This window comes from Stegastes partitus, unplaced genomic scaffold (genome assembly GCF_000690725.1).
Source record: "Stegastes partitus isolate 25-593 unplaced genomic scaffold, Stegastes_partitus-1.0.2 Scaffold119, whole genome shotgun sequence".
NCBI classification, from domain to species: Eukaryota; Metazoa; Chordata; class Actinopteri; family Pomacentridae; genus Stegastes; species Stegastes partitus.
In genome coordinates this window covers 803,056-819,514 of record NW_007577850.1, presented here as the reverse complement: position 1 = coordinate 819,514, position 16,459 = coordinate 803,056, and the positions used below count along the sequence as shown (strand labels likewise).

Here is a 16,459-nt window from a genome sequence, read left to right as displayed (position 1 = left end):
CCGGAGGACCAGACCCGGAAGTGAGGATCAGGGCAGGAAAGTAAGAGTAAAAGTTTTCCTCTGGTAAAAAAAAAAAAAAAAAAACACGTTTCCCTGGAGTTTCTAATAATGTCAACAAACACTGAAGTGAACATATTTTCCCTAATAAATGTGTAGAAACATTCCTCCACCACAGTTTTATCTATTAAAGGCACAGACCTCCTATAACTCCATGTTGCTTGGAAATTACCCATTTTTTATTTTTCAACATAAAAAAAATATACTTTTAACCCACTAAAAATGCAGCATTCTTCGTGACAGGCTTTTGAGGTGTTCCAGGTTAATTATTTTATATATACATGAATGTAATTTTAATTTTGTGTCTCTTTGAGGCCACTTTTGTCCTATTTTTGGTCATATTGTTTCACTTTGTGGTATTTTTATTTATTTTTTTTGTCCTACTTTGGTCATTTTGGCATCTCCTTTTTCCCTCCTCCTCATTTGGCAGGTAGAATATGTTTCGTATAGTCCAAGAAATGTATTAAAACTTTTTTTTTTTTTTTTAACTTTATGTATTTATATGTGCTCTGGTTGGGTAATTTTGTGTTTGTCAAATTGTCGATTTTGGAGTCTTTTTTGTGCCATTCAAGCAGGAAAAAAACAACAACAAAAAAACACGTTACCCTGGAGCTCCTTAAAGTGTCAACAAACACTGAAGTGAACATATTTTTTTCCTTATAAAAGTGTGGAAACATTCCTCCACAGTTTTATCTGTTAAAGACACAGACCGCCGATAACTCCATGTTATTAGGGAATTATTAATTTTATCCACTAAATTACAGCTTTCTGCACCTAAAAATGCTTTAATCCTTCATTAATAACAATACTGTTAATTTTGTGTCTGTTTGAAGCCAATTTATTCTGTTTTCGGTCATTTTTTAAAAAATTTGTGGGATATTTTTTTGGGTCCCATTTTGGTCATTTGGTCATATTTTCCTCCTCATGTGGCGACACAATGTCTGTCATACAGTCCAAGAAATGTATTAAAACTTCTGATTTTTTTTTTTTTGTGTTGAAGATGAAGGTTTTGTTTGTTTGTTTGTTTCCTCCTGTTCTGGTAATTTCATATTTGTCAAATTCCCAAGTTTGGGGTCATTTTTTATTTTTATTTGTAATTTTTTAAAAACTCCATGTTGTTGGAAATTATCCATTTTAAAAATGTTCTCCGCTAAATAACAGCCTACTACACCAGAAATGTATTTCTAGCCCACTAAAAATTCAACTTTCTTTATGATAGGCTCTTGATGTTTTCCAAGTTTTTTGTAATTATTAATATTTTCCCTTGTTTTGCTAATTCTGTGTTTGTCAAATTGTTAATTTTGGGGTTATTTGTGTTTGACTTGACGTCTATTTTTAAGTCTCTGGCCTTTAATTTTGGTTGTTCTGTGTCTCTTTTAGATATAAATTATAATTCCTGACTCCTTGGTGCTCTGGACTTGTGCACAGTAGGCCCATTCATACATTTATCAATACATGCACCATAATAAGATGTCTTTTAATATCTTACGGTCATTTTTTTTAACATGCAAACAGAGACAAATCTTCACATTTACTTACATTGTTTTTTTATTTCTTAAAACTCCAGTTTCAATAAGAAAAAAATACTCCAAATATACAAAAAGAAACTAATCTGTACTTCAGGTAAAAGGTCAGTGCATAGAAATTCAAGAGGTTAAAACAAACAGAAAAGGAAAATAACACATAGAGAAAATATTGTGTTTATGGAGAGACTTCCTCAGTTTGATAAAAACACAGAAATGTGAGTCGGCTGCTTTAACTGAACACAAGCACAGTTTTTAAAAGACCTTTTGACAAAGAATGAACAAGTTTTGATTTCATCTGCAGGATTCCTGCTGCGACACATTTAGTGGAGTAACAGGACTGAGGAAGGACCGTTTTTCTGTGTTTCTGCTGCACAGGTGGATATTTTTACATTCACATCTCATCAATGACAAACATGCAAACTCAAACTAAACTACCACAGCTCCTCTAACAACACAACTGAATCATGTGTGGACTTGATTTCAGGCGTAAACATAAAGTCCAGTCAGATAAAAGAGGCAGAACTGCATCAAACATCATCAGGTTTGTTTTTTTAACACAGTGATTTTTCCTTCAGCCTTTTCTAAACAGCGAGTGTAAAACATAAAGAGAACAGTTTAATACCAGCAGAGGAGCAATGAGGGTAAACTGAGGGTGATCATGAAGAGACTGAACCTGAACTACACACGACACAACATCACAACACTCAGCTTTCCTTCAAGCTTAAAGGTTTTTCCTAAATTTAGCTGCACGTCTTTCTGCACTTTCAGGTTTTACTTTGATTCCTGCTGCTGGCGGAAACGCTCCGGTACACCTTCTGGATTCTGTGTTTGAATCCTTTAAAACGAAAGATCATGAATATCCAGCAAGAGCAGATACTAGAGATCAATAACACTGACTTTTCTGCTAAAACTGAGAAAGATTTAGACTTTAACCGGATTATATAATAAGAACTATGTGTTGTTGTTCATTTCTGTTATACAGTAATTACCTACAGCTATTTTTTTTACAACTTTGAGCTGTGCATAGTTGGTTTCTATGATGATTTTTTCTTTTTAAAAGTTGCTAAGAAAAATCTGAACTAACCATCCAGGATTATAAATACAGTAAATCTTGCAAAAAATCATTTAGGAAACTGTTCACTGTGATACTGGTGCAATATGTTGGTTAAATAGTCACAGGAAGTGGTTTACAATTCACATAATGATCCAGAAACATATAGAACTTTATTTATTTAGTGTCTGTTATATGTGATGTCAAAACATGGCTGCAGATGTTGATGAGATTTTGGTATTTTTGGACTCTTGTCTAACAGAAAACACAGTTAATGTAAAACTACGCATTAGGGCAGTTTAACATGAGCAATGTTTCATGATTTTTGTCAATAAAAAAATAATTATTAGCTCCAATAGGTGGAAAAATATATCTGATAACGGGCACTATGTTGGCTTCTTCTAAAGAAACAGTCTATTGACGTTTTGCAGAGTTAGATAGATAGAAGGCATTACATAGGAAGCTCCTGTTTGCACTCTTTATGGGTTATTCCATCTCAAATCATCAGTAATCTTCTGCTCAGACATCTCTGATTTGCCTAAAACTGTTGTATCATAAACTATTTATATTAAAAATGGCGTCTGTGAAATGTTAAACTGATAAATGCCACCGTTCTAACAGATCTATGTGGTTGGTCATAGCCAAGGAATGACACAAAACTATACAACGAGTCTCCAAACCGAGGTTTATACCTACAAAAATATACCAGACTATCAACTAATCGTTTTGTTTTTGTGGCACAACTTGTCAAATTTGCTCAATTACATATAAAAGTTCAGCAAAAATAATTTTCTTTTCAGTTTTGTGACAACATATTTCATATTAAAATCATTTTATAAGTTTTGTTTCCTATTGTTGTGACCTGCAGCTACATGTGGTTCAGAAAATATCACTAGTCGACTTCTGGGTTATTAATATTTTTGTTAATGAGCTCAAAGATGGAACTTTTCTTGAAATATTTTGTCATATTTCAACTCACCTATAATCAGAGACAATTTTATGTACTTGTCCAATACTGCAGATTCTGAATCAATGACATGATGAGAAATAACAGTGACAAGTTCAGCTCTTTAACTTAAATAGTTCCTGAGATGTTGTCGTTCAAACGGCCTCAAATTTCAATGTGCGGTCGGGCGTTTTTAAAATGTATTATCTCAAAAAGTATTTGATAAATCAATGTCAAATTTCACAAACATATTTATACATTTTCATATTTTATGCCACAAAAATTTCAGGCACAGCAGCAATAGTCGAGCAGAAATTTTTTGAAAACTTTTGTTGATTTGAGATGAAATCCTCCTTATGCTAAGCTAGGCTAACCATATTTAGCACACTTCATTTCACTCTTGACATGAAGAAATCCTTCTTTAATCTGCAATAACGCTTGTATTTTGATGTAATTCTGTACAGAGATGCAGAAATGTTTTGCTAATATTAGATTAGAGGCAAATATTAACCAGTAGCAATTTCAAACCAGAAATGATTGTATTGATGGGTAATTTATTTTAATGTATCTCAAAAAATATTTAAGAACTACAGCTAAAATTGTACAAATATCTTTATAAACACCCATATTTTATGCTTCAAATGCTTCAGGTAAATCAGAGACGGACAAGCAGGCTTTTTTTTTATAAAACTTGTGATGATTTAAGATGGGATGATCCTTATGCTAAGCTAGGCTAACTAGCTACTTTAGCATATTAGAGTGGCATCAGTCTTTTCATTTCACTCTTGACAAGAAGAAATCCTTCTTTAGTCTGTAATCATTCTTGTATTTTGATGTGATTCTGTACAGAGATGCAGAAATGTTCTGCTAATATTAGATTGGAGGCAAATACTGATTACCAGAGAATGATTGTATTGATGGTAATTAAAAAAAAAAAAAAAGTATCTTGAAATATACTTGATATATACGACTAAAACTTTACAAATACCTAAATAATTTTTTATATTTTATACTAAAAAAGTTTCAGGCAAATCAGAACAGATTTTTTTTTGTAAAACTTCTGATGATTTCAGATGCTAAGCTAGGCTAACCAGCTGCTTTCACATGCTAGGGTGGGATCATTTTCATTTCACTGTTGACAAGAAGGCAAAAAGTGCAGAATTCCTTCTTTTATCTGTATTAATTTGTGTATTTTGATGCAGAAATGTTTTGCCAATATTCATTATTCATATTAAATATCAACTAACTATTATTATTAAAATAAAAAACTCAGAAAGTATTTGATATGTCAAGTTAAAATTTCACATATATCTTTATAAATGTTCATATTTTATGCTATAAAAGTTTCAGGCCAATCAGAGATGTTGGAGCAGCAGTGTTTCCAAACATCTTCATGATTTAAGATGGGATTATCCAGATGCTAAGCTAGGCTAACCAGCTGCTTTCACATGCTAGAGTGGGATCAGTCTTTTGTCAGGCAAAAAGTGCAGAATTCCTTCTTTAATCTGGATTAATTCTTGTATTTGGATGCAGAAATGTTTTGTTAATATTAAATTTGAGGCGAATACTGATTTAATATATCATCCAGCAGCAGCTTGTATTGTATCACTGAGCTGCAAACACAGTATCTGAAAACACCACAACACCAACTGGAGATCCAACTGCTGTTTCCGTCCATCTCCAAACCTTTTCCAAGGCCTTGAACTCTCCCGGTTCAGCCCCTTGCTCCTGAGAGACACCCCTGGAGCTCATCTGACGGCCAGGATGGCGTCGTAGGACTTCCCGGTGCGACACACCTGAACGTTGTGGAAGCCGGTCTGGTTCAGCATGTGGACGTACTCGGACGGCGGACGCTCGCGGCCTTCAGCCTGCACCAGCATGTTGAGGGAGAACATCTGAGCCATGACGGGTCCTCGTCTGTTCTCGAACAGCATCGCCTCGACCAGCAGGACGCCGCCGCCTGACGGGACGACACATAAGCTGAGAGCCGGACTGGAAACGTTCGTTATTCATCTCGTGTCCATCAAGAATGTTAGAAGAAAAAAAAGCATCAAATGTGGATCTTTAGCATCTTTACGCCTTCACAGATGTGGACAAAGGATATCTCTTCAAACGCTGACAATAGTAAACTGATTAAAACAACCCTTCCGAAGAAGTTATGAACGTTTGGAGGGAATTTCTTTACGTCTAGCTCTGACGTAGTGATCTCAGGTCTCTGGTAAAAGTTACATAACAGAAGAATTCATGCAGCAGGTTGTTGAAGACACACATAAAAGCTGACTCACCTGGTCGGCAGGCGTCATAGATCTTCTTGAGCAGCGTCACACACTTCTCCTCAGGCCAGTCGTGGATGATTCTGGCCAGAACGTACAAGTCAGCAGCAGGAATGTCACCGCTGAAGAAATCTCCTGCACGCACAATAAAAAAACAAGTTTTTAATTATTCACTGAACTGAAATTAATCTGAAGCAACAATTCAGCAGGTTTGTGTTTGGACAATCAGTCTGATGTTAAAAACAAACTACAGGACTGTCACATAATAGAGTAAATCTGAAATGCATGACTTTATTATCTAAAAACACACAGGATTCATGTTATCCAGCATCGTTTTGCTATCACACTACAGATGGTGCAGCAGGTTTTTATTTATCAGATTTTTCTATGAGAATCAACGACACTCATCGGTTAGAAATAACCATAAATTTCACATATGATAGAGTAAATCTGAAATGCATGACGTTATTATCTAAAAGTGCACAGGATTCATATGATCTGGCATCGTTTTGTAGTTTTATTTCCCTCTGCTGTCCCACTTCAGAAGGTGCAGCAGGTTTTATTTGTCTGTTTGCTGAATGAGGGCGGTCGAGGCTCACCGGTCTGAAATGAAAAGGCGTCGTTCTCCTGAGAGAAATGCTTCTGAGCCGTCTCCACGACCTGCGGGAGGTCGAACACGGTGACCGAGGAGGTCGGATACGCCTTCGCCATCTCACGGGCCAGAGCGCCGGTGCAACCTGGGAGTCGTTCACACAGAGCCGTCAGTTCACTGGGAAACCATGCAGGAGGACACACGAGGCTTTGGGGAGATATTCAGATAGAGCCATGCTAGCTTAGCTTAGCATAAAGCGAGTCCACTGTGAAGAACTCTACCTCCGAGGTCGACGATCTTCTGAAAGCAGGAGAGGTTGAACGCCGTCACGATGTCGTGTCCGTCCAGTACCCACGAGGAGTTCATGAGGCCCATGAACTTCAGCATCTCCTCCTCAGACCTGCACAAAATAACTCAGACTCTTAAATCAACTCCAGGAATTATACATGAAGCATCTGAACATCAGCACCAACCTGTAAATGGCCTGAAACACCTCCTCCGGTGGAAGGCCGAACGTCCTCTTGTTCTGGTTCTTTCCCTCCCTGCACGGTGGAGAACAACAAACCGTTTGTTCCTGGTTTCCTTCTGGGGATTTTGTTTTAGTTCTGAAAACAGCTGCAACTACGCCTGATAAATAAGTGGAAGACTGTAATGTTTGTTAACTGTAAAAACGGCCAAAATAGCAGCAAATACTGGCAAAATAATGAGATTTTCTGCTGATTTAAATCCAGTAAAACGGTGTGACACACTGGAAAAGATTGAATAACTATTTGTAAAAAAAAATAGACATTATTTGTAGTTTGTTTTTTTTTGGTTTTTAATTATTATTCTTTTTTACGATTAACATGTAAATCAATACCTTTTTTTGACTGGTGTTATCTGTCCTTGAACAAAACAAGGACAATCTGTAGAATAATGGTTGATAAATGATTTACCAGCTGTTCTATCAAATAACAACAAACAGCTGGAAACAAATATAACTTTTAATGATTTAAATAAAGAAAAAAATGGTGTTATTGCATGGTCAAAAACAAATACAGATTTCTGATGTGGAAATGCTTTAAAGTTAGGATTCGTATTTTTTCTGTGATTTTTTTATTTTATTTATTAATTTATTTTTTTTTACCAGTTATCATCTGTAATTTAACAAAACAGAGAAAATCTGCAAATTATCCGTTGAAAAATTATTCACCAATATTTCTTTTGAATATTAGCAAAATATTAGCAAATATCTGTAAAATAATTATATTTTTCCCAATTTAAATATAGTAAAAAACATGAAACTAAATACATAACTAAAATAATAATGTTTGAGTTAGATAAACAAACTTAAAGAAAACAAAGACAGAACTAATTACGGTTTTATTTTGTTTTTTGTTTTTTCCCCCAGATTTTTGATGTGCACAGTTTTTGCCAGTTTTTTTTTTTTTTTTTTTTTTTAATAAATCAAATTTTTTTTGTGTTATTTCATTAGTTTTTTTTAAATCTGTAATTTATCAAAACAGGGAAAATATGTAAAATATCGGTAAATTATTCAAAGAACTACAGTTAAAAACACAATATTTTTTTACAGTGTGAACTTTTTTTGTGCTTAAATAATTAAAGTCATTTCCACCCAGAACAGTGAGTAGTTTAACAGCTGACTGTGTTCAGCTCCACCAGCTGACGTTCTGCCACCGACCTGACGGCGTCCACCAGGTTGTTCCACAGCGGGTAGATGGTCTGGGACTGGTAGATGATCATGTCGTGGAGAGACTTGACGCTGCCTTTGGCCAGGTAGAGGTTGGCCACGTCGCTGCTGCTGTACACAGCTGTTTGAACACAACACAACACAACACAACACAGTAAACACAAAAACACAACAGGCCAGGACTGCAAATACCGTCCACATGGAAATAGCTACGTTTTGTTCTTTAACAATATCACTGCATAATAACATTGATATTTTTTACTGTATTTAAATGTGAAAAAAAATTATTATCATTATTTCACAGATATTTGCCTTTATTTGAAAAAAAAAAAAAAGTATATGAAGCATTGAAAAATGTTTTGAAAAAAAAGAAAAAATAGGTTGTATTCTGTTGTGACAGATTTTTCCTGTTTTGTTTAGATAACAGTAAATAAAATAAAAATATTGATTTAATTACCTCTGTAAATAATGTCCACATCAAAAATCTGTATTTTTACAAATACTTATTCCACTTTTACATCATTTGACTGTAAAATGTTTTTTTTTTTTGCTGTTTAAATCCACAAAAATATTATTTTACAGATATTTACAGATACTTTAAGGAAAAAAATAAAATACAGTATTAAATAAATGTAAATATAAATTTATTAAACTGTTGTGTTGCAGATTGATTTTCCCTTTTATTCTAAATTACTGATAATATCGAGTGAAATCACAGAAAAAATATTAATTTACATGTTAACTGTAAAAAAAAAACAATAAGAAACAGGCCAAAGCTGGACATCATTTCTACATCAAAAAATGACATTTTTATCAAAAGTAATTTCTTCTTTAACAATGTCACTGTAAAAAAAGCTTCTTTTTTTTCTTACAGTATTTAAACCTGAAGAAGATATTATTTTACTATTTGCATTTTAAAGTTGAAAATGTGAAATAATTTACAGAATTATTATGCTACAGATTTCCCCTCTTTTGTTAAATTACAGATATTATTTAATAAAATCACATTTAAACTGTACATAATGGTCAAACAAAAAATCTGTACATTTATAAAATATATATATTTTATTTTTACAATGTGTGACTGTAAAATTACCGTTATACTGTTTGAATCCACTGAAAATCGAATTACTTTACAGATTATTTTCAGCATTTTTCTTCTTCTTCTTTTCCCCCCAATATTCCACCTTTTTTTTCTTTAATTTAATTTTTTTAATTTTTTTAATTTTTATTTTTTGTACCTTTTTTCTGGCACCATTGCTGCCAGATTTTTACATTTTTTTAAACCTTTTTTTTGTAAAAATTTGCTGCCAGAGTTTGAGGAAGATGATTCCCTTTTTCAACATGATAATCGGCTGCAAAAACATTTGGAGGCTGCTCAGGCGTCCACATACTTTTGGCCACATCCTGTATATTGATAATTAAACAGTGTCAGAACATCAGGTCATTCNGGTCTGTACCTTATGTAGTATCTGAAATACTACACCGTGGGTCTGGAACCTGCTGACCAAGTGGACAGGTCAAAGGTCACTGAAGGAGGTCGCCTCATATGGGGGTCAGCCATATGGTTTGATTGGCTCTTCGTTCAAACAGCTCCCCTATAGAAGCCAGTGGGTTTGTCTGTTCTGGAGGGTGATTCTGAGATATTGTACTTGCTTGAATAAACTTTTTTATGTATGTTTCAGCATCTTCACATCATCGCTACACAACAAACACTGACTGTATTCGGCGCTGTGTGATGACATGTGCTGTAAACTGCGCTATACAAATAAAACTGAACTGAATTGAACACGTGTTACCTTCGACACCCTGAAGCCGTTGAAATACTCCAGAAGTTTGAAGGGGTAATCCAGCTCGCTCTGGGACAGATGTTCCGCCATCACTGCATTCCAGCAGCAGCAGCAGCAGCAGCAGCAGCAGCTCAGGAAGCCTCGTTACAGCCGCAGCTCCTCGGAGCTCCTGGATCCGGGCTTTTGCTGGATCTCAGCCGGTGCTGTGGCCTGAAGAGCTGCTGCCAGGATCCGATCCGGGGAGAAGCAGCAGCAGCAGTAGAGGAAAGACGCAGATTGTTTTGGAAGGAAAAAGCCTCGAAATTCAACTTCTGCTGCAAAAAAACAGCGAATCTGTCGGTGCAGTTTGATGCAGCTGCAGCCTGGATGCAGTCTGAGAGCGGACCGACGGATAGGGCTCGGATCTGATCCGGATCAGACCCGGTTCGAGGCAGCAGAGTCGCTCGATGAACGCAGACTGAGCGAAGCTGCAGTTCCGGGTTGAACCGCAGCAGCTGCGGCGGCGCTGTGGAGCCGCTCAGGTCTCAGTGACGCTCCTTCGTTTGTTCCACGTCGCTGTTCTTCTGTGGTGTCGATCAGTGATCAATAACACGATCAGATCCCCGCTAGAAATATGACTGCAGCGCTGTTTATTGACTTGATTAAAATATTGAGTCATTCTGAGGAGTTGTTCCAAGTACGGTGGCCCCCAAAGGACAAACAAATCCAATCAAATCTTATTTCTTTATTTAATAAATAAATAAATAAATAAATAAATAAATAAATAAATAAATAAATAAATCTATTATTAAGCTATGTTTTATTTTAATATTATATGTATATTGGTATATATATATATATATATTTTATTTTTTAAATTTTGTGCACAATACATTTCTCTCTGTACGTATAAATAGATCTCTGTGTATTTTTTCCTAATCTATTGCTTAAATAAAGTCGTAATATTAATATTTACATTATTTCTTTTTCTGTTCCTACATAATATTTATCAATACATTAATTTACATCAGTTTATTTTACTATTTCTACACTTATTTTTATTTATTAACATGAATGCATATATATTACATATCATATATTAAAGTAAATATGGAAAGAATAATATATGGATATCTTTTAAATGATATAACCCTACATAACTTTTCTTTTTTAGCAACATATGAATTAAAAAAAAAAAAAGTCCCCTTTTTGTCTGTATTTATATATCTGTGTATTATTTTCCTATATTTTATTGTACTTATAAACAAACCAAAAAAACAACTTTGACATCATATAACACCTTGTAGGGTCTTAACCTGAACATTATAGTAAGTTAATCTGTATAATAATATTGCAGGAAACCTTCACTCATTAATATTTAATTTAATCAGATATATGTATATAATAACAATAATGATATTACAGGGTCTTAGCCCTAATATTTGAGTTATTTCTAATTTCTCTGTCCCTAAACACTATTTATTATTGTTATATATCATTTTATTTTAATATTCCTATTTACAAACATAGAAAAAACATAGTAGGTAAGTCCATCATAATATTGTAAAAAACAAAACAAAAAAATAATTTAATCAGATATATTTCTATAATAAATAATACTGCAGGGTCTTAGCATTAATATTTGAATTAGTTCTATTTCTCTGTCCCTACACAGTATGTTTAATTATTAATTTGTAAAAAATGTAAAATGCAATAAATACATATGTGCTGCCATTTCACATTTATAAATATTACTGCTCATTTATTTCCATTTTTTCCATTGATTTAAGTCGCCTTTAAGGAGTCAGAATTAGGAAATTTCCACTAATTCAACCATGTCTTTTTCTTCTTTTGACCAGAAATCACCTTAAACAAAACCTGAAATGTGAATCAACAATCTCAGAACTTCTCTTCTAGCAGCGTTTGGTTCTGTTCTTAATAATTGTTTTTTAACGTCTTTACAGCTACTGAAGAATGTTTGTGGAAAAGCATCCAACTTAAACTCCAATTAAACATTTTAGTAGTTCAACCTTTACTGTTAAATCTCCACCAGCTGCTGAAATGAGCTTATTTTAACCTGTAAACACACTTAAAGGTACTTTAACAGAATTTAACATAAAACGAGTCTGACGCTGACTTTAATGCACCCCTCAGACTTTTTAACTCACTCACCGGTACAACATATTTCCGTCGCCTATCAACGTTTTTTTCTTTTCCCCCCCTAGGTCCAATCACGGCCACCTCCGAGAGCAAACAAACTCCAGACGTCTTCAATTATTAACCAAATCGATTTATTATGCATGAACAAATCCCTTCCCTGCCTCGGCCACGCAGACACGCACACACACACCCAACATTTAAATACACGATGTGGTGGGAGATTCAGCATCAGCTCACGTCGTTGTTGCACATGCTTTAATAAAATGATAGATATATTTACAGGATAAGCAACGTCTCCGAAAAAAACAAAACAAACAAACAAACAAACAAACAAAACAAACAAAAAAAAAGATTCCGCAAGAACAGCTCCCGGTCCCGCCCTGCAGCACTTTGCTCTAGTTTATTTTTATTTTTTTGGAAATTCACCCACATTTAAAAAGAGAACTGAAAGGAAAAGAAAAACAAAAACACAAACAATGGGGGTTTTGGCCAATACGACATAGCATATATGGAGTTCATCAACTACATAAATATGGCAGTAACACTGAGTAATTCATACGGTCTATGTACAGAGTTTGTGAAGTGGGGGGATCTTACAGTCTGTGCGTGGACGACTGACACAACGTATGCCTTCTTTTCTTTTCTTTTCTTTTTTTAAAGTCGAGGAGAACAAACCGACGTCCCTCCGCTCGCCTCCTCCTCCTCCTTTGTTAGACCGGTTCAGGACTGATGCAACGAACAAAATAAGGCACAATTAATACTTGGACCATTTTTCAGGGGAATCTACAGACTTGCAGCTGGCTTGTGAGGCATGTAAACAATTGAAGTCGATTGATTAGGACTGCCTTTTATCACCTTTCCCTTTGTATTCCCGATCAGTGATTCAGTCCGTCTGATGTGATTCAAAAAATTCATGTGGCGAGGACCTCTGACCCACCCGTTCAAAAAAAAAAAAAAAATCAAAAGAAACGAAACAAACTCCCCGCCCGCCCAAAACGCCCGCTATGCTACTCAACAAATACAATCACATGGTGACAAACGAAGAGAACTAGTAGTGCATACACTACGAACACAACAGGAAGATGCCCCGCCTGCCTGGTGGCCTTTGGTTCAGGCTGCCCTCTGCACAAGGTTGCTGGGGGGGTGTGTTTGGAGAATGATTTGAACAAGAAACAGAAATGATTGACTGATAAGCTGTCCGAAGCTGAAGCAGTTCGATGTGACCAAACCGAAGATAGTAATAAAAAAAAACAAAGAAAGATCTGCCTCCCCGTCCCGATCCCGCTGATCCTCTCAGACCAATGTTTCTCCGACTGCCTCCGACCACCCAGCGGCGACTCTGCGGCGACCACGCTTTCCCCTCCCCCGCCCGGACTTCAAATATTTTTAAATGGCACGAGCCCTCGACCGCCGCCCCGCACGCCGTGGGGTTGTTTTGTTGTTGTTGTTTTGTTTTTGTTGTTGAAAGAAGCTCCTCGCCGTCTTTGTCGTCGTCGGTGGGATGATGAAGGGGGGGGAGGGAGGAAGGTGGGAGTTGGGGCAGGTAAAGGGAGGGGGGGCGGCAGGTGGGTCGGTTGGGGCAGGAGGAGGAGGTCCGTCGCAGCTGTTTGGGGCTCCTGGCTTTGGTCGGTGAAGATGGAACCGCTCAGTCGTGCTTCAGGTGGTCCTTGATGTCCTCCTCGTCTGTGTACTCCGACGGCTCGTCTCCGGGCTTCAGCAACCTCCCGACGTAATCGTATTTTTCTGGAAGGAGAGACGACAAGAAGGGTTACAGCAGAGCTCAATGATAATCAACAATAAACATTCGCTGTATAAAAAGACACAGAATTTTTTTTTTCTCACTATCTGACATTAAATGAGACGAAACTTTCCCTGTTTCAGGTCAGTCAGGATCACCAACATTATTTCTATTTGCTAAACGGCAGAATAATGAGAGAGAGAATTATTTTATAACTTTGTTCAAAGTCAGAAGTTTCCATCCATCTCCTCAGTATTTGGCAGCGTTGCCTTTAAACTCTATGACTTGGGTCAAACATTTTGGGTGAACAAAGTAATAATAAACTCTGTGTCTGATGCTTCATGTAAACCACCTTGTGTCCAAACTAAAGCTACGCTGTGTGTACATGTGAATGAGTGCAGGCTTAACAGTTATTACAAAAACTGTGAAGGATATTGTGAAACAGGCTGTAATTTTAGCACAAGGATCGTTTGACTCGGCAGTGAGAAAAATATAAAAATGTGACATGATGACGATTTGATTTTTGCTGCATGTTTCCTCACATCTGGAGAACTGAAGCATCCCTGTTTTATTTAATTATGAAGCCTCATTATAGGTGCACATTATTTACCATAAGTACTCGTTTGATTCCACCTTTATTCTGCTGATTTAAGTCTCCTTTGAGCACCAAACACTGAGAGTTTACATTTATTTTAATTATTTCCACCTTAAACAAGCCCTGAAATCAGACACACAGCTTTTGTTGCTTTAGTTTTTTGTGCTCAACAAAAGGAAGGAANATATACATACAGCTACTGTAATATTTGCTTAAATGTCTTTTGGCCATTTTTAGACTCTTCTGGATTCTGCCGACCAGCTTCTGGTTTATCTTTGGATGGAATCGCTGCAGTTCAACTGAGTTTGTTGGTTTTCTGACTTGTTTCTTCATCGGGTTCTTGATGGGTTTAGGTCAGAACTTTGGGGAGACCAGTCCAGAACCTTCATTCCAGCCTTAATTTAACCATTTCTTCACCACTTTTAACGCATGTTTGGGCTCGTAGTGTTGTTGGCAAACCCAACTGTGTCCAAGATCAACCTCCTGGCTGATGGTTGTAGGTTTTCCTGAAGAATGTGGAGGTGATCCTCCTCCTTTATTATTCTATTTACTTTGTGTAAAGCCTCAGAGCATGATGCTGCCACCTCCATGCTTGATGGTAGGTTTGGTGTTCTTGGGGTTAAAGGCCTCACCTTCTCTCCTCCAGACATGTTTCTGCTCAGTTTTTGTTCCATCTGACCACAGAACTTAACTGCAGCTTTAAAACACACAAACTGATGTAAACAGGGTGGTATTTGTTTGTCTGTACTGGAACAGAACCGTAGAGAACCATGAAGTAAAGCACAAGTAGTTTAAAATTAAGTGCAGTGTTTTAGTAAGTGTACTTTACATCTATAGGTAGAAGTACAAACAAATAATAGATCTATATATATCTGTACCTGCAAAGTAACTACAGCTTTAAAATAACAGTTTTGTAAAACGTGCAGTATTTGGTTGTACTAATGGAGCAGAAGTGTAAATAAAATCATACAAATAGCAGAAAATTGTGCCGTTTTTGTGTAAATATCCCCTCAGATGAACCAGTAAAACAGACCAGTGACAGGTTCGTAATGAGTGGGAGGAGACGGTTCTCAGGTGAGCCTCAATTAATCCTCTGTCACGTGGTTTCCAATCAGCTCATTAAGAGCCTTTCTGCGGGTTTTTCCTTTAATCTACAGCCTGACCTGTGTGCTAGAACCAAGCCTGAGCGGGTTCCTGCACACTGACACCCGTGCATGAAGTAAACGAAGCCACGACCCGGCAGCTCCCGAGCAGCCGGGAAGCCAGGCGGGCTGGATGACGGTCCGTTAGGAAGCGTAGCCCGAAGAAGAAGCCCATGGTTCACCACCCACCCCCTGCTGAGGACAGGACTCTGGTCATCGGCAGCTCCACAGTCAGAAACGTGAAGCTAGAGACACCAGCTACCATAGCCAAATGTATTCCTGAGGCCAGAGCAGGCGACACTGAATCATATTTAAAACTGCTGGCTGAGGATAAACGTAAATACAGTAGGTTTGTAATTCACACCGCCGGTAATGACACCTGGTTACGGCAGTCAGAGGTCACTAAAATTAACGTTGAGTTGGTGATTAAATTCACTAAAACTATGTGGGACTTCATAGTTTTTTCTGGACCCCTGCCCAGTTTGACCGGTGATGACATGTAGAGCCGCATGTCATCAGTCAACCTCTGGTGTCCAGAAAACAATGTGGGTTGAATAGATAAATGGAAAACTTTCTGGGGAAAACCCGGTCTCGTTAGGAGAGACGGCATACATCCCACTTTGGATGATGCAGCTCTCTTATCTAAGAATATGGAGAAGTTTATTAGAAAACCAAACCCCTGACAGTCCAGAGGTGAGACCAGGAAGCTTCTCTGCTGCTGCTCTATGGCCGTTACCCTCCCAGTGTCCTATAGAGACGACGTCTGCCCCCCGACCACCCAGGTTCTATCAGTGTAACATTAACAATACAAGGGCTGTTCATAGCAACCTTCTCCAAATTAAAACAACTCCACCACAATCAACAAACAGGACAATTAAATGTGGACTGTTAGATATTAGATCTCTGTCATCTCTTTTAGT

At 36.9% G+C, this 16,459-nt stretch overlaps 2 protein-coding genes across 2 annotated transcripts in view; both read right to left on the bottom strand.

Moving 5' to 3' along the window:
- Positions 1–4,960: 4,960 nt before the first annotated feature.
- Positions 4,961–10,424, bottom strand: asmt2 (acetylserotonin O-methyltransferase 2). Its single transcript, XM_008278282.1, has 7 exons — positions 9,935–10,424; positions 8,127–8,260; positions 6,919–6,987; positions 6,727–6,845; positions 6,453–6,590; positions 5,866–5,988; positions 4,961–5,540 (listed from the first exon to the last, which is right to left on the bottom strand). Exons 1-7 carry the CDS (start codon positions 10,013–10,015, stop codon positions 5,329–5,331), a joined length of 876 nt encoding a protein of 291 aa, XP_008276504.1. The 5' UTR covers positions 10,016–10,424; the 3' UTR covers positions 4,961–5,328.
- A 1,749-nt stretch (positions 10,425–12,173) lies between these two features.
- The window catches only part of pgrmc2 (progesterone receptor membrane component 2), a 20,148-nt gene continuing 15,862 nt past the window's right edge, over positions 12,174–16,459 (bottom strand). The window contains exon 3 of the mRNA XM_008278273.1: positions 12,174–13,807. Within this exon, the coding sequence (XP_008276495.1) occupies positions 13,710–13,807 (98 nt within the window). The 3' untranslated portion in view covers positions 12,174–13,709. The remainder of the gene's footprint in view (positions 13,808–16,459) is intronic.